This window comes from Bombus affinis, chromosome 15 (assembly GCF_024516045.1).
Source record: "Bombus affinis isolate iyBomAffi1 chromosome 15, iyBomAffi1.2, whole genome shotgun sequence".
Classification (NCBI taxonomy): Eukaryota; Metazoa; Arthropoda; class Insecta; order Hymenoptera; family Apidae; genus Bombus; species Bombus affinis.
Window position 1 is genome coordinate 6,435,916 of NC_066358.1, and position 18,524 is coordinate 6,454,439.

General features: G+C 38.6%; 1 protein-coding gene and 1 long non-coding RNA gene across 7 annotated transcripts in view; one reads left to right on the forward strand and one right to left on the reverse strand.

Annotated features, from left to right (window-relative positions):
* The window catches only part of LOC126924731 (protein kinase C-binding protein NELL1-like), an 85,576-nt gene that overhangs the window by 51,488 nt on the left and 15,564 nt on the right, over nucleotides 1-18,524 (forward strand). For all 4 annotated transcript variants that reach the window (XM_050739520.1, XM_050739524.1, XM_050739521.1 and 1 more), the window contains exons 2-7: nucleotides 8,562-8,780; nucleotides 14,830-14,980; nucleotides 16,698-16,980; nucleotides 17,264-17,419; nucleotides 17,720-17,942; nucleotides 18,177-18,368. In XM_050739520.1, coding sequence (XP_050595477.1) covers nucleotides 8,562-8,780; nucleotides 14,830-14,980; nucleotides 16,698-16,980; nucleotides 17,264-17,419; nucleotides 17,720-17,942; nucleotides 18,177-18,368 — 1,224 coding nt within the window. The remainder of the gene's footprint in view (nucleotides 1-8,561; nucleotides 8,781-14,829; nucleotides 14,981-16,697; nucleotides 16,981-17,263; nucleotides 17,420-17,719; nucleotides 17,943-18,176; nucleotides 18,369-18,524) is intronic.
* Nucleotides 1-18,524, reverse strand: part of LOC126924754 (uncharacterized) — a 71,966-nt gene that overhangs the window by 44,397 nt on the left and 9,045 nt on the right. The gene's annotated exons all lie outside the window — the stretch shown is intronic.

Below are 18,524 nucleotides of genomic sequence, written 5' to 3' on the forward strand. Positions count from 1 at the left end.
GCTTTGGTTATGTCGATCTCGTTTGCTTTGATAATTTGTGCTTCCTCGTGCTGGTTATTCTTATTACCAATCGGTTTAACGCTTGGGGGCACGCAGGGCATTCTTTGGACGGTTAAAGGTGAGTACTTGAAGAATTATTATCACTGGTTTCGTATAATTTAAAATGGATATATCGCGAATTTTGACACATTTACAGGAAATTTATAAAAATGAATTTATCGAATTGGCAGAGGGAATGTTTGTTGTATAGAATTGAAAACTGTGAAACTACTATTGGAACTAATTAATTAGATAACTAATATACTGGAAATAATAGAAAATAGTTAGCAGCTTGGAATGAACGAATATATAATATCAATTAAATAATTGATATAATAAAAAATATTCTGTTTAAAACATGACTGATCGAAACAATCAAACGACGAACGCCTATGCGTTTGCTCGATGCATTGAATGGCTCGTCATTGTAACTGAGTACTACTGTACACGCCATAGTTGTGAATAATTGAAAACTATTGAATGAATTGCCATCGTGAATAGGAGTAAACTCGAATCGAACGAATTTCCTCGTAACACGAGCCATTTAACAATTTATCGTTTCAAATAATCGTGCAAACTTTTAACAAATCGTTGTTGCTTCTATTTGCCTAGTAAGCTTTACTCGTACGTTCGGTCTCGTACAATTTTCATGCAATTATCACGTCTGAGAACGATAATTGACTTCTTCAAATTTGCGTGCCGAATATACGGATCGATGCACTCGTACAATTGAACGAGTTACGTTTCATCGGTTCTTCCAAGAAATTTCGTGTTCCAACAAATTGTGCTTTCAATTGTTATTCCTATCGACTACGTAAAACGATAATAGAAAATCGCATAATATGTATATCGCGTATCTAGTAGTAGTAGTGTAATAAACTATCGAAGACACGGTCAAACATTCAAGAGCTCGATTAAACCTTCGGAAAATTTCATGTCAGTTAAAAATGTATTTCAGATTTAAAAATTGAACACGTATCCAATACAGCATTTTCTTATCGAGTATTTCGATCTAAGATATTTTTATTTAGAATATTGGAATTTTATTAACCTTTACAGAATTTTAAATTTTACTGGATTTCATATGGAATGTACCAGCACTTTGTATCGAAGAATCATTGCAATTATTGCAATAATCGTCTTATACACGTGTCTCGCTTAAAAGGAAGTCTAAAGAAATTTCTAATCCTCTTCTTCTACAAACTATACTTCTTTTTCACCTTCCAACACCCAAAGACACCAAACGACATCAAAATCCCTAAAAACGTCCGTTCACTTTTCCTCTGTTCAGTCGTTTATTTTTCTTATTTCACCAAAAATCCATAGTTCCCCGATTCTCCGTCGATACACTGGCGCTAATGACGATAATCACCGACGTCTGGCAGTCGCGTGATCGAGGGTATGAGCCGTAAGTTCTAGGAAACCGTGAGCTTGCCAACGACGAGTTTCAGGAGCGTCCAAGCCGCGTGACGCTCGTATCTAGCAAAATTCATCGACGTTTCCGGGGGCTGCGACCCCCATAGAGTCGGGAACCGCTTTCGACCCGTGGCTGATGGATCGATGAAACAGGTCGTGGAACAGTATCGTCGCCGGACACGATGCTTGACCGCCGTGTGATATCGATTCGACGACGCCAGTCCCTGGCATTCGTCGACGCGTTTCGTTTCCTTATGACCGGTCTACTGTGAATGAAAAATGCGGCGCGCGTTGCACGCAGCCAGCTTAAAATAGAATACCACCCCGCGAGATTGATGATTTGAGCCTGCCATTAGCCTCTATGGGGATTAGACTTTTCATACATGGTATCGATAATATGGGAATCGCGTGTATTACGTTTGATATGAAGGTGATGTTGGCTGGGAGTTTGGAGAATTTTCTTATCGTCTTTTAGTGTGTCTTTAAAATGTTGTATAAGACTGCAGCTTTAATGAGTAAAATGAGGATTGTATGCTGCCAATCCTGTCAAAGGACTCTTATTCGTTTTCAAAGAGTCGTCTAAGTTATACTTTAAATTCGATAAAGATACACCCTCTATATTAATTAACATGATATTGAAAATAGTTCAAAAATCACTTAAAAATTTCTACAAATCTCAAGAAATATACTTAACTGTGAGTTTAACGCTTTACTTATAAATGAGATATCGTGGTTTATAAGCTATATTATACTCATCATTTTCTTTTCTATTGCAAGAAGATATAAAATAGAACGCAGCGTATATACACAGATATATATATACCTGTATAAGTGGGCCTTCAGTCCCATGTAACCAGTTAGTGCCGCTATTCGATAATTTTATTTACGACCTTGCTATATCGTAACCCGTATACCAGCTATCATCGTTGCGCTACCACTTCATTTATCTAAACTATGGAATTTTAATTAACGAACCTCTGTTCCAATCTACTTACCTGAATGTGAACTAACAGGCTTGGAATTAATTATAAGTACATAGCAGCGCTGAGAATCAGTAGGTAGTAACGATGTATCAGACAGCAGAGAATTACTGTTTGCCTTTCGACAGATTCAAATAAATGGAATTCTATGTTCCTGGGCACAGTACCAATGTAATTGAAACGAGCTATAATGAAAATCGGACAGTTTCGGTGTCGTTTCTTAATTGTGTTTCGTTAATCGCGAATGCTACTTCTACAGATCAATTGAACGTAATTCAATATTGAATTCAGTGTTAATTATTTCTAGTTATATTTGTTATATTTGTCAACAGCGAATAATCAATATCCAAATTTATACGGTTATCTCGTGATTGAAAACGAAGCTTTAATTTGGATACTAAAATCTCGTTTACACGATGGCTGCGATATTGGACGCTGCAATCGCGATTAAAACGAAACGGATTAATTCGCGGCGTGTACCAGTTGGAAAATTCGGTAACGTTAATAACGATTAAGCGTACGGATTGTATCGTAAAGGGAACGTTATGAATGATAAATGTGGGCGTTACGCGCGCGAGAACGTGGTAAGGTCATTATCCTCGCGTGTAGAACATGTTCATTAAAAGGCATTCGCGCGGTTCATTCGGCTCACGTGTTGCAGTATTGTTACAAGTCCTAATAATATATATTCTCGAATAATAACATTATTAACGAAGATGATGATGAAGTAATTTGATAAGCTGATACGTGACTGTAGCATTAAGTGAAACACTTCAGCTTCGATATATCGTTAATTAATTTAGGGACATTTCGCACTAAATAATTTAAAGATTACGTTACGGAGCTTTGTGTCAACATTTATTTTACATAATTCTAACTAAATTACCTTAACTTTAAATTTGACGAAAGATGATTTTAAGATGATTTTAAAAAAAAGGAAGAAACCTATTGTATCTAAATTGAAGCTCATAATTGGCTGCATCGTTAATTTGACCGGGGACATTTTACATTCACTTCTCGACGTCTAAGCGACCTAAATAAAAGAATTCACAACAATATTCATCAAATACAAAGATAAAATTCCATCTAACTACTTGACGCGCGCGAAAGTCCTACAAAACAGAAGTACCACTTGGCCAAAATAATATACGACCCTCGTACCACTTCATCAACACCTATTCAATCTGAACTACTACCGTTACTCGTTCTAGCAACACTCCTTAACAAAATAAAGAAAAAAGAAAGGAAGTCCTTAACCAAGCAATCCTTAACCAAGCAATCTGTAACCGCGAGAGGATCCTCCAACTCTCTTAACTGACGCCTACAAAAAGTCGCGTGATTTTGACACGGCCGTTAACATCCGCAGCGACATCTACTTAGACAGACGACATCGGTGACGTGGACCGTTAAACGATCTTTCTTCCAATGTCCAAAAAAACCTTTAGTAAAAAGACAGATACCTATAGTACCGAGAGAGTAGCGGCCGAACGGAACGACACACGATCCACGGATGCCCATTCAGACTCATCAGTGCACACTGAACTTGACACCAGCACCACCAATCATTCCCTAAGCTCCGAGTCGATCTTCACACGGAAGTCCCGTGTAAGGTGCACAGTCGTAAATATCGAAGGAATCCGTGTGGCCAGGCTCGTTAATCATCATCACCAGCATCGAGACATTCATACTTGCATCTGGCCTGTGTATTTGACCGTGTGGGAGTCGGTTTACGAGCTGTGCACATCCTCGTGCTCCACCCTGCTCTCTCGTCCCGTCTCTGTTGCTCGAAGAGAACGATAATGCCGCGTACGGTTCGATAGCGGGCGTCGCGACGCCCGGCAGTCTGCCACCGTCGTTCCATTCCATCCAGTTTCGTTCGGCGTCGGGCTATCGCGCGCGCGCGCGGGCACACACACACATACACACGTATATATATGTATATAGGTGTATAAGGGCGTACAGACACGTACACAGGCGCACGATAGCGCGTGTTTTCGGACGCAAGAAAGCGTCGTCGCTCTTAGATGAGCATTGGCGTCACCCCACAGAAATTCGCTCGGTTCGTTAACCCTTTGCGACGAATCGATGGGGCTTGCACCACTTTTCTGTTTGCCACGACTTTATGCGCCCTACCAGTGGGTTGTAGGGGAATTCGCGAGCTTTGGAAGTTTTCGCGTCGGGATTGTTACGAGCGATAGTTGGCAAGAACGTTCTCCGCATTTATTTCTCGCCGTGGTATTTGAGAAATGGAGTGGAAGACAGGTTATGAAAATTAATTGCATTCGTAAGATATATTTAGTTCCTTTTTTTTTTTTTTTTGGTGGTTAAGTCGGTTTTCGAATGATTAAGTTGGGTCGAATAATCTTGAAAAGGTGGTATCCCTCTGGTGACGAATTTTGGAAACGAATGTGTAGATTACCTTCTAGGTCGTTCGTAGTTTAAGGACTTGTAGAAAATTACCTTTTTGTTACCGATTTTGAGAAAGTAATTTGTTTTAATTATTGACAATAAAAATAAGCATGAATTTTGATTTTTAGAAACGAAATTACTAAGCAAAATCGTTAGAGAAGGAATACGAAACATTCTAACCCTAAAATAGAAAATGATTGACTGCTACGATCTTCAGTCAGCACGCTTCCAAATTTCTAACCAAAAATGAAAAAAGCAACAATGGAAAGACTTTCAGTTTTGAAGTTAAGGATTTCTGTAGGATTAATGACGGATTCACGCAAGTCAAAGGGACTTTTAGTCTGGAAACGCAAAGTAAAGCGTGACAAAGAGAGATACGCCAATGGATCAAAGACGCAGGAGGCATGCGTTTGGCGAATCGGGCCGCTTTTAGACACGAATGCTGCCGTACCAGCAGCGCCATTAATTTAGCGGACGATTTGCCCCGATTAATGTCTGCGGCAGTGTGTCTCGCGCGCAAAATCCTCCGATTGTGTTTCCTACGCGGATGAAAGGGAAATGCTGATTTTCCACGGTGTCTCTTTTTACTGTCTCTCGTTACGCAATTAAAAAAGTGTTCCTCCACTGAGCAAACCGATTCACGGACCGTTTTAGAAGCATTCGCCGTGTGTTGTTTACGTTTTGTTGGTCCCGTTCCTCGCAACTCTTCAATGGTCCCGTTGATTCGTCACTGAGCCTTCCCAGTCAATTAGCGAACGAGCCTTTAGAATTCGAGTTGGAATTTTTAAGTAGCTCGTTTTCTTCGTCTCTTTGTATGCTTTTTCCCTTCCTCTTTCGTGCTCTTTTACTTTTTATCGGATTTTCGTTATCGAAGAGGTCGATTGAAAATATTTGACGTTTTTTGAGGTTGGAATGCAAAGGGGAGTTCATCTTTCTGTTTAACAGTGGAATTAGCGGAAAATGAAAGAAAGATCTCCGTATATTGTAAATTTTAATAACTGTTTTTTATATCAAGTTCCTCTCTAAACCTAAGTCTGTTATTACAGCAGATAAATAAATAAATAAATAAATAAAGCAAGAAAGGGAGAAAATAACAGAGAAATTAGTCTTTATGTTGGACCACACATAATTTTGTTTCAATTAAGGTTGACTTAGAAGTTATGTAATTGTAGTCGTAACCTCTGTTTCGTAAATATAAATGTTAACATACAGGAATCGAATTGGACTCTAAGATGAAAGGTAATTTAATGCGAACTTCCCAGATTTTTTTACGATCCAACGATACAAATCTGAAACTGGAGAACTTGGAAAACTTCATAGAACTTCTGAGGAAGTATAATGTGAAAACAAAAGATTATAAACAACAAAAAAAGTGGCAATCATAGCACGGCACTCTAAACGATTATATTCTTAGTTTCATCAAGTTAGTTGGGTAGATTGTCGTCGTTGATAGGTTAGCATCGCAAGCGCCTGTGCTATAACCCATGTGGCGCCAACTTTCCGGTCGTACATTGAGCATCTATAAAATAGTCGCTGTGTTGCTCGACTTCGAGTAAGAACTTTCTTTTATCAAAATTGCCGTACTATGTCCGAAATATTCTTTTATGCTAAATAGTCCCCTTATTATATTTATTCACCACTCTCCTATGTATACCTACTTCAAATTATATTTTTACTTTTATTTTATTTCTGTTCTATTTCCTTGTATCCTAATACTTCTTACTCCTAAATTATCTCTTTGAATTTGACGTGGCATGTCTATTAAATTATTTAATCTCTCAGTCGCAAATGACTATTTTTCCCAACTTTCTATACTGTCTCTACTAAATTACTATTCTCCTAACTTTCCATTCTACTTATGCTTGTTATACCACTCTTCAACTCTAAATTACTATTTTTCGCAACATTCTATGACCATCTTTACCGAACTACCATTCTCCCAACCCTACTTTACCTCTACCCTATCTTCTTTCAACGTACAATTTACCTAGCCTTAAATCAAACCTACGTTACCCTGTACTTCCTGCATGTCAAACACAAAGACTTTTCCGATTTCTCTCGAGCAACATTCCATCAAAGTCAGAACACGACGAATCGACAGCCGAATGCAAGATTTCAATAACTCCGCCTCTTAAATGCTCCATTTCCCGGTTGCTTTGTAAAACTACAGAGAACAGTTCGATATTCCCTCGCCATTTCGTCTGGAGAAACGAGCCACGTTTCCGCGGACTCCTCCACTCGAACAGCAATAAAGTTCAATGGTGTATTTCCACTCACTGTCCTCTGAATAATGTTGAGAGCCGTTCGTCGAGCATCCATTCTCGAGGCGAGAGAATACTAAAGAGACGTGGAAAGAGAAAAGGAGACAGACGAGAACCGATCGAACGGAAGAAGCTGAGAGATAAGGAAAGGATAGGGAAAAGAGGCGGCGAGGTAACCTCTCGAAGTAGCGTGCTGGTATCGATCGACTCTTCACGGTCGACGCTCGTTATCGGTGTTTCTACGCTTTTTCTCGTTCCCTTCGGCTCCCCATCCTCGATCTCCTCTCGCCAAACTCATCTCCTCCTCGTTCTCGTTCTACCACTCGTAAACAGCGGATCGTTTCGCTCGAGCTTTATATGAAAAATCCATTTCGCTGAACTATGACAGAATCCTCTGTGTAAAAGGCTTTCACAAGTTGATTCTTTTCCTCTCTCTCTCTCTCTCTTTCTCTTTCTCTTTTGGTTGACGTTTTTGGTAGACCTGTCAATATCTTTTTCCCTCGATCATGGGGAATGGCTAATAAAAGTGTCCTTTTTCCATGACTGACCGCCAGAGGGCAGGAGGAGCGGCTCGTTTGGGGAATTGAAAGTTCTGGCAGGTGGCTGACGGGTGGTTACTTTCTTTTTCTCCCTGATGGTTTCCTCGTTTGACGAGCCACATGAAAGGTTGTTGCACGGTGCGTGTGGTGGTACTGTACTGGGTGTTTCAATCGCTTCGTTTAGATCTGCGGTTTTCGATGTGAATGGAGCATCGGTTTCGTTTGGGGGATTGGTTTTTTTTTTTTTTTTTTTTTGAAGCTTTATAAGAGGATTTTAAAGTTTCGTGCTGCTGGGATAGGATTTTTTGGGGGTTCTACAATTGACGAACGTTGCTTTCTTTGCAAGCGGTTTTGAGGGTTCTTTAAGTTATCGGTATTTTTTTTAGAAGATATCGAACACTCTTCTTCTTAGAATTGGTTCTCTCTAAGAACAAGTTTTGAAAGGATATCTTTCCTTTGTAGAGGAATCCTGCGCAGAAACACTTTCCTAGTATTCTAGAAATTATCAATATTCCGTTTTATAGACTTTCAAAATTAATCGCTATTATATTTTAGGACAGATTATTCAATGTTTCTGATGTTATATCCAATATTTCTTTTCGCAGTCACTTATTAATGATTCGCTTTAGGAATTGATATCTTAAACATTCCACAATTATCTTCCTTTCTCACAATCGCCGCTCGCTTTATAAACCCTTTTTGCAAACAAACCTGAACATACGATGCCTATCAAAAACCCCCCATCCCTAACTTCCAAAGGCCTATTCATCAGTGGCTTTATAAACGATTATATACAAACGATCAATTCGTTCTGTATGTACAGCGAACAGCGATGAATTCGTTCATAAATCAATCCCATGTTATGACTGGCCTTTGTGGAGTGTTGGAAAACGTTTAACGATCGGTTTGTTTTGCAGTGTCTGGCACGACAAACAAGAAAGAGGAAGAGACGGCGGTGGCCACTGTTGGTGTCACAGAGGAGACCACCGATGTCCTGGGGACCAGATCCAGGACACGAAGCGAATCTGGTGGAGGTATAGACCTCTTGGAAGCGTTACAGCTGCACAATACAACGCGGCAGGGTGTTACACAGGTGCCAGGACTGGTTAGGTTAAAGCCAGCCTATTATCTTCAGGGTGAGTGTCGTTTACAAATTGTTTTGTCATTCGAGACAGTTTCTTGGATAGAATCGTTTCTATGGTTTCAAAGATTGCCAACATGTTTTGTATTGACTATGATCTTTATATATCATTCACTGTAAACTGTAATCTTTGAACGAAATTGTTTGAAGAAAAGAATTTATAATTATTTGAAATTAAAATATTCTTTTACGTAAACTGCAATGTGAACGTGTATAGTCAACGTCTTGATGTCGTGCAGCATTGTATACTTTAGTATAAGACACATATGACGAGCCAGAGACGTTATTTAATGCCAGTGGGTTAACAGTCTATTCCGTTTACGTCAAGAGATCAATTTGAGAATCACAGTTTAAAGGTCTAGCGGAAAATCTCTAGGAGAAAGATGATTTTTAAGGTTAAATGACACTTTTAACACGTCGTTGTACTGAGAATCGTATGACGTATCAGATAAATCTTTTATTGTCCAAAGGTTAAATATGTTCGAACTTCAAGTATCATTTTCATATTTATCTTAATTTTCTGCAATATACTATACTATACAAACAACGTACATTACTCTCCATTAGAGAAATAAAAAAGACCATCAACTATTTTTAACTCAATTTTACTTCGAACCTTCAATAATCTAATTTCGTCCAAAATATTCCACTTGTCTCAATATTTCTCATATATAAACAACGTACATGCTTTCATTAGACAAATAAAAGACATTTGTCCATTTTTTAAAGACAATTTTTATTTCTTCCGAAGACTTAAACTTAAGCGAAGAATTTGACGACTTGTGTCAATATTTGGGACGTGGCAGCTCGAAATATGGGTGAAACGAGCATAAATCATATCGCGCAATTTACACTGGCTCACGGTATTGCGTGCAGATTGTACGGGACGCAGTAAATTTCACGAGTGGTGCAGGAACCGAAACGGGTATCTGTAGAAGGTTCTCTTAACCCGAATATAGCCCTGTTTGCATATCGGAGAGCAGTTTTGTCCGCGTGCTATCTTCCTATAGAGTTTTGCGACTGGCAATCATCGTCAGTCATAAAGTTGATTATTACTTCTTGCGTATCGCGTGTTACCTCGCCCTCCTTTTTTGTATTCGCCATTGGAAATATATGTAGGTGCTTTGCGATTTTATGTATATATCATTGAAGGTTAGAACTAAATTTGTGCAGGGTCAAAGTTATCAATATGTTACTTTGAGGTATAATAAAGTTACAGTCCTTTTATCATTATTTTGTGATCGAAGATGAACGATCGATGATTAGAGGTCACAAAAATGTAAGATCATATTCTTTTAATGTCAAGAAATTAGCGAGGTTCAAGCACATAAGGTACATTTTTGACTAGACTTTGATCAAAATTAAAATATGTTTCGTTAATAACAAAAATTAATTTTAGTGCCTAGGTAATGTAAATTACGTTTTTTTCGATCACTGTGTACATGGAGACTTGAATGGAATTAAATAGCGATTATACAGGAAATTTCGTTAAATTTAATTATGTGTTCATTAAGGGATTATTTTCAGTAAAAGTTTCTAAAAAAAAAAAAAAGAAAAAATGTCAAAATCCAGAATTAAAACGATTTAGAAACAAGTCGGAACAGAGTAAAGGGTGTAGCCGTATGATCTTTGAGGTTATGTAATGAGTTAATATCGAAAATAAAAATGCTACATTCGAAATAACACGGTATTTAATTGAATCAGATTTAGATAAGGAAAACTCATGAATTTTCTATTCTTTTCAAGTTTTATCTCGCCAATGAAGTTCTTTCATGTATGAAATTTTTCCAATTACTCTCGAAAAAGCGTTTTAATTTCTCGGAACGGAACGAATTCGTGCGATACAGTGATCAACTGGAAAAACAATTGGCCCTGATCAGTTGAACCGTGATGGTTACATAACGACTGATTAATCGATATTGTGAAAGGTCAGTTTCATAGCCGCGTCGTCTCCATTGGCAGACCTCCGGAGGGAATTCCCTTGTGGTCTGCGAGTATCGATTGTCCTTTCAAGTTTCGAGCGAATTGACCCGGCATTTTCGCGGCATTTCCGGCTTTTAACTCTATGAACGTGCAACAGCAATTCTCTTCTTTCCATCATGCGATAATCCTTTTTAAGGTTATGTAACAGTTTTTAATCAGTTAATGTATACGTTTGGTCCGCAGGCTCGCGATATTAGATAATATAATCTATCTATCATAATTTTAATATAACATATCTCACGCTATCGTTATTGTAATATTTTACATATTGATACGACATTTGATCCCATGATTCGCTTCATTTAAAACTGACATATTTGAGTTCTATGAGTCAAAAGGAAAGAGGAAAGAAAATGAGTCAATTTAAAGTCCCTTAAAACGAAGTTTAGTTCTACGTTCCACATGAAATCGAGAATATGCTGACACCCTGTATAGCGAATAAATACCCGACCTCCCCTTCCCCCGAACATCCAACGTCAGAGAAACGTGCACACAGCCGTGGCTAAAAGCGTGGGCGACGGTGCAACGTCCGCGAAAAGCGAGCATAGAATGGGGGGTGGTTGGCCCAAGGGCGACAGCAGGGGTTTCCCCGAAAGAAATTTCAATTACCGACCCGGTCTGCGCCCTCAGTAGATGGTTTCGCGGAAGTAACCGAACGTTCTTTGCGGTTTGCAACGTCGAACCAAAGGGAACCCTCTTTTTCTCTTGCTTTCCTTTCGTCACTGCAACCCCTTGCACAACCCTATTTTCGCTCGTTTCTCTGTCTTCGCGCGTGAGCGTTTTTACGAGTCGAAATCGTCGATGTTATTCGACTGAGACGTTCCTTGCCTTAGTATGAGTTCTTGGCAGACGATCATGATTGTTTTTAAAGTTTGCTTGCATTGGGATCCAGAAGATGGTTTATGGAATTGCGAGTGGTTGTAACGGAGAATCTTAAAGAATGATGAATCGTTTGATTATTCTGCTTGAGTCAGGAGTGTTTGGTTATAATGGTTGTTCTTGGCACAGCTGAATCTGAGGTACAGTTATCACAGTTGATATATGGGACGAATAAATCATCTTAGTGTTTTGGTTGAACCAATATGGAATCAATGAACTACTTTATTATCTAATTTGAATCGGAATAGATAATTTGTAGTACATATTTCTGATGTTGAGGTACGATATGAAGAAATTTTATAGTTACTTAGTTTGAGTCAGAGAAATTAGGATTGAATAACGCAATTATGAATGAGGTATGAAACAACTATTTCGTTTAGCTTGATTTAAAAGAATGAGGTTATGATACTCAATTTAGCAATACAGTTATGATTGACATACAGGATAAATGACCTTTCTGTTAGTAATCAATTTTATGGTATAGTTAAGGTTAGGTACTATACGTCCCATTACTTTGCTATTGACTATTGACTTCAGTTATACATTTCTGTTTCAAATACAAGGTGAATTAGTCATTTTACTATTTACTTTAGGTCATAAGTATTTGTTCATAGTAATTAATTTTTCTGTGCAGTTAAGGTTAGGTTCTTTGGGTAAAATGGATACTTCATCGATGTTTTATTATTTTTCCATTACACACGTGTTTGTTCACTTAGTTCTTATTTTTCTTGTCATGTGTTCACCCTCGATAAATATCCTTTTGGACAGTGGATTGAGGAAGAGAAAGCACCCCCGAAATTCAGTTCATTCAGTTCGTATTGGGAGACCATTGTAATCACTGAACAAAGGATTCGAACGATATACACTGACACGTGTCAGAGTTTTCTCTGAACACGGAAAACAAGATTTCATGATCCCCCTTTTGTAGTTCGATGGGGAACCAGTACCACTCTGGTCCTAAAATTGCTCGACCCCATGTCTATCCCATCTGTGGGGAATACCCGATCTAATCTATACGCTGTTTATTTGCGAAACGAATAACTTTCTCGCCGACTATCTCCGCAGATGCTAAATTATTGCTGGCTACTGGTTTAGGATTCCCCTTTGATCATTCTTCTGTGTTATCGATTTCGGATATGGGAATCTGGCTGAATTAGATTTGTATTGGCGAATTGTGTTTGCATCATAATGTGGAACATTTCGCAAATTCTTCACGAATTTTGCATTTATAGATGATGTTTGGTCTTGAGCAAACTTAAGTGAAGTAGCATTTAATTAGAGGTTAGAATTTCTATAGGTTTGAGTTGCTTAATTGAAACAATCACGCTGTTCCAATCACAAACATTTTGAAGACCAGTGAGATGAAACATTGCATGAACACTCGTATAAACATTGCAGCTTTCATTTTTTACGTTCAACATAGATGAATCACCTACCATGTACATCCAGAGTATAATAGTGTAAATTCGCCTTAATCTACCTTTATCTTCTACATCGCCCGTTCAGTGTCACCGACCAGAAGTCATCGATACGTGTGCCAGTTGGTGCAAAACGATTACGTACGGCTTAAAAGGGTCTGTTACGTGCACTTACCCGTTAACAAACCATGGACTTGGATAATTGAACGTGGTATAGCGTTCGATGGCCCTCGGGTGTACAATATAGGCCCTTGGTGTCTGGTTACTTTTTATTAAGGCTCGCGCGCCGCGTCTGAAACTCGAGGCCCATGCGAGAAGCCTGGCGCATGCGCGCTGCATTCATGCGTGGCGACACACCGATCCTTAGGGCAGACGCGCAATCGCCGCGGGCCCCGTCCGATTACACGGTTCGCTGGCGAGGCCCACGCGAACAATTAATTCTGCTAGTGCGCTTAATCGAACAACGAAGGATCAGCTTTGCACAGGAACCACGCTTTATCCCGCTTCCAGCGAAACTTTATCGCTCGTGCTTTGTTCCAGCTAATGAGCCATCGTACCGTGCAAAAGGTGTCGTCTTACAGCCGGTGTAGATGGCGTGACTAGGGTATAACTCTAGTGGAATTAATGGGCGAATATGTATACGCAATATGACCTTTTTCTCTTCTATTTGTATCATGATTAGGAACTTATGAGAAGTATTATAGAATTTGAAGTTTAATGTAAGGTTAGAATTTGATCAAAGTTTCTTAAATGTTTTAGATATGTAGAATAGTAAAATGAAATTTGCAAGTTAAAGACCGACTTTCTATTGGTTTTCGATCGTTAAAATTTTTGATACATTTTGATAAATCTCGGATTACGTAGGATTAAATAAGATAATTCATATAATATTGCGTATATTATCTAATTTCTATGAGAGGGATCGTATAGAAATCTTTGAGATAGAGACATTAAAGTTTGTTAGAATTTTCCTGGACGTAACGGATGAAGCAATTGTGAGCAATCGAATTCTCATGTCCACGAGATTACGTAACTATGCGAGCAGGAACCGTGAATGAGACTAATCGATGCGACCCACCAAAAATTTCGGTTGACCTACATACGAGGTCTGTGAATCCTTCCCTTGTCGAGCCGAACAATGTTCCCGAACTTCTACCAGTCCTATTCTATGATGGATCGCATCTAGCAGACTTTACAAGTAGTTTTATCCATTGTTGCCAACTTGCGAAACTCTACTTAGGCGGCAGCACTGGCAAACTTGGCCAAATCCTTACTATAATCAACATCAATCATTCCGGTCTCCTTTATTTATTATTCTTTTATTTTACCACTATATTTACCATTATATATTAATTAAATTACAGGCTTTTTGTCTTTAAGTGTGCACGTTACTCGCGCTGCAATATATTATATTGTATACTGATAGCCCACTACTACAGACAAAAGAAAAATTAAATGATACGAAGAGACAACATAATTTTACTTAATAAATCAAAAGTTGTATTTTATTTCCTGTAGCAAAATACAGAAATTATAATTATGAAAATGTCTACTACAAAAGTTACTAGCACTTGCTTTAAACTTTTCTTTATCTACCATATTTAATTCTGGAATTTAATTCTATTCGAATTAGAAATTTTCTTACTAGTCTATATTCGTGCATAATCGTTTTCTTGAAATGAAATTACATCGTCGGAGTTATTAGTAGCGACATCACAGAATGGCAGAGTGGGTCGCAGGAATGATTGAGTTTTACTACTTCAGGCGAGGAGAGGGAGCTCCGACTGAACGAGGCGAGTTTCAAACAAGCGGCCACGCTACTCCGGCAGGTTCCGGAATTCACTATAGCCGCCGCTCTGCGACAAGAGGAGGCCAATTCCGGGACGATCGTCGCCTTTTCACATGGGAACAATAGGTAGGGATCACGCGTAATTTCGTTCCTCTCATTTCATTCCCGATTCAAAGCGACCCCATCGTGGTGGCGTTTACGCGATGCATAAACAGAGTATGGCGTTAAATCCCTTTATTTCGCTTATTGACGCTTTTATTTCGCTTCTTTTCACTTTTGCTGTTTCTCTTTATGGAAAAATTAAATGTTATGAATTTAAATGATGATCCTAGTTTACATCGACGATCAATATTTTTTGCTTTTTGCGAATCAGGTTAGATACAGATAAATCATTTAAAAGAAATTTATTTATTTTCATATATGTGTATAGTTTTCGTTGTTTCGATGTATAGAATCGACCTTATAAATAACCCCTATATATTTTGCAGCATTCTATACATATTCCTTCTATCTTTTTTTTATTATTTTACATTTCTTCTAATCTTCTCTTTCGTTTATTTTTGGAATGAACAGCTCTATTTTGAAATAAAGTCAGTTACTCTTCACCGGGATTAAAAATATCGTAGTTAAAGAACTAACTTTATTTTTAATAACATAACTCGCCTTACTTTTAATAGAATCTTTTAATAAACTGGAAGTGAGTCATCTGAATACCATTTCGTCCTGCCTACTATATTTTTACTTTCTTAAAATAACGAAATAGAATGAGCGAAGGATATTAGTCAGAAATGGCTAAACCCTCCATTTTATCCCAGTCGATTGAAGACGTAGTTACGATCGGAAAACGAGTTAGCGGGGTCTAATAGAATCGACCAACTGAAAAAGGTAGGAAGACACATTCTTAAGGAAATTACTGTGTCAATTGTTGAGTCGGGAACGAAGGAGAGCACTTAACCTCAAAGTAGTTGCACCCTTTGTTGGAACGCGAGTAACGCAGTCTAGTCGTCTTGACCTGGCTGACACAAATTGGATGTGTGCACCTACGTATCTGCGTATTTAGACAGTAATTAACACGCTTCGTCAAGCAGAAACCACTGTCAGAATTTAAGCGGAATTAATTGTTGATCTGATGTCCCTACGACTCGTAAATCTGATCTAGAGATTTTCATGAATCGGAGTTTAACCTAAATCTGTAATCTTTTACATATTTTATATGGTATTAGATATTTCCTGGAACTGGAATGTCGATTACATTTATTATCAAGGACAGTGTGCTAATGTCGATGTGTTCCACATTACAGCCCGTTATAGACGATAAGCGTGAAACGGAAATTGCGGTACACACACGCCATCAATTCTATTCTGATTCGATCACGTAATCTATTTAATTCCGTGTACACGTTTCAATTAAGAGACTGCAGCTGATTTTAATCGACCTACAGACGCGGCTCGTGTACCACATTCTGTAATTGCATTATTGAACCGCTTGGTCTGCTAGGCTGCTATTAAACAATTTCATGCGATTAAGTAACCAGTATCTAGTAAATTTCTAGTAACAGAGATTTAATCTTATAACCCGAGTCAAATCCAATTATACTATAGCCACACACAATTTATACCATATCCTAACCTAAATCAGAAAAAATAATGGAACATAAAGTATCACTTTAATGATTGTTAAAATAATATCCCTAGTGAAAATTCATTTGAAATTATTCTCATAATCGCTCGATGATATGTACGACTAACTACTTAAATATTTACTAGTTATTAGAATAAAATAGAATGGCCAGTAACTTCAATGACTTGGGATTCGATCAGACTGTTTTCTATGAATTCGCAGATATTTGGAGCTGCAGAGCAGCGGCCGTAAGGACGAGCTTCGACTTCACTACGTATCGCGCCGGGACGGTAGCGTCCACGTGGAGGCGTTTCCTTTCCGTCTGGCCGACGCCGCCTGGCACAAGGTCGCCCTCAGTGTAAGCGGCTCGCAGGTCGAGCTGCTCGTCGACTGTCATCCCTTGTACAGGCGGCTGCTTAGGCCTGGACCACCTGACACCAATTTCACTCTGCCACAGCTTCAACTTTGGGTTGGACAGAGAAACGCCAGGCACTTTCTCTTTAAGGTACGACCACCTCTTCTTCTTAATTCTGTTTCTCTTACCCACATTCCCGTCCTAAAATCTCAAGACTTAAAAGTCTTATCTTTTATTTTTAGCAAGGCTTAATAAAATACAAATATAACTTTCCTAAGATCCTTCAGCGAGGTTACATTTTCCTTCGATACAATTTTAATTACTATTCTAATTGATTAGAGGCGAAAAATAAAAAACGGAATGTAATTATAATCTTTTAAGAATTTGAAATTTCAATCAACTGAGATAAGTTCGTACGATTGTCGCGCCACAGGGTGCTTTGCAGGATGTGCAGCTGATACCAGGCCCCCATGGCTACCTGTCACAGTGTCCTCAGCTCGATTCATCATGTCCCACTTGCGGTCAATTTTCTATATTACAAAACACGGTGGAACAGCTGATGCATAACCTTAACGAGCTGACGCATAGGGTGAGTAGTCAGCAGTGGTCTGGTTAAATTTGTTAGAATTATGACTGGACCGCGGATCTTTATACGCATTAATATTTCTGAATATAATTGAGGAGCTTTCTGGTCAAAGAAATCCTCCTATCTAAAGGATCTCCATCAGAGACAGTAGGGAAAGTTGAGTCAGTTACAGGTTTAACTTTAATTAGTAGGTTGGCTTTTAAAACTTTTCGATAGATATTTAAATATCTGCCTAATTTAGGGGTTTACTTGAAAAGTCCCTAGACAATCGTTGTATTCGCTTATTCACGTCCTTCCTTTTAGCTAGCCGCTGCAGAGGGCAGGATAAGCAGAGTGGAGGAGTGCGAGTGCCAAAAATCATGCAGGGCAAACGGCACCGTCCACGAGGATGGTGCGACCTGGGAGAAGGGCTGCCAACAATGTTCCTGCGTCCATGGGGAGATCGAATGCAGACCGACACCCTGTGCACCTGTCACCTGCAAGAATCCTGTCATTTCTCAAGGACAATGCTGTCCCACTTGCTTAAGTATGTATTCTACTTAACTCAAATTGTAATTCTAATTTCTGTATAATTTTTAAATCTTAATTAGCAAATTTTTAAAGATTAATTTAATTGCATAATTACGAAAGTTCAATTCCGTGTAATTGCCAAATCTTAATTTTCATATTATCTAAATTGTGGAAGCAGCTTCAGAGTAGTTTGCAAATCCATTGTTCGCCTACTATTTACTAATGTTCTCTGATTAATTATTATCCTTAGAACAATGTTATTTGCACGGAGTTATTTACGATCACGGTGAGAAAGTTTCGCCGAAACAGTGCGTAGAATGTGACTGTTTCGATGGCAGCTTCACCTGTCAGAGGTTCGATACGGAAACAAGATGTCCGCCACTGCCCTGTCCACCGAGCGAGCAGATTAGTGTGGCAGAAGAATGCTGCAAGTTCTGTCCAGGTACAGTTATCCAAACAAGCATATTTCGAATAACTAAATATTTTATGATACTTATTATATTGATCAATATTCTTCGATGTTTATGACAATTCATGAACGTCCAGCTGACAGTAAATCATGATCGTACATGTTTAGCGGACGATGATAATACTTAAT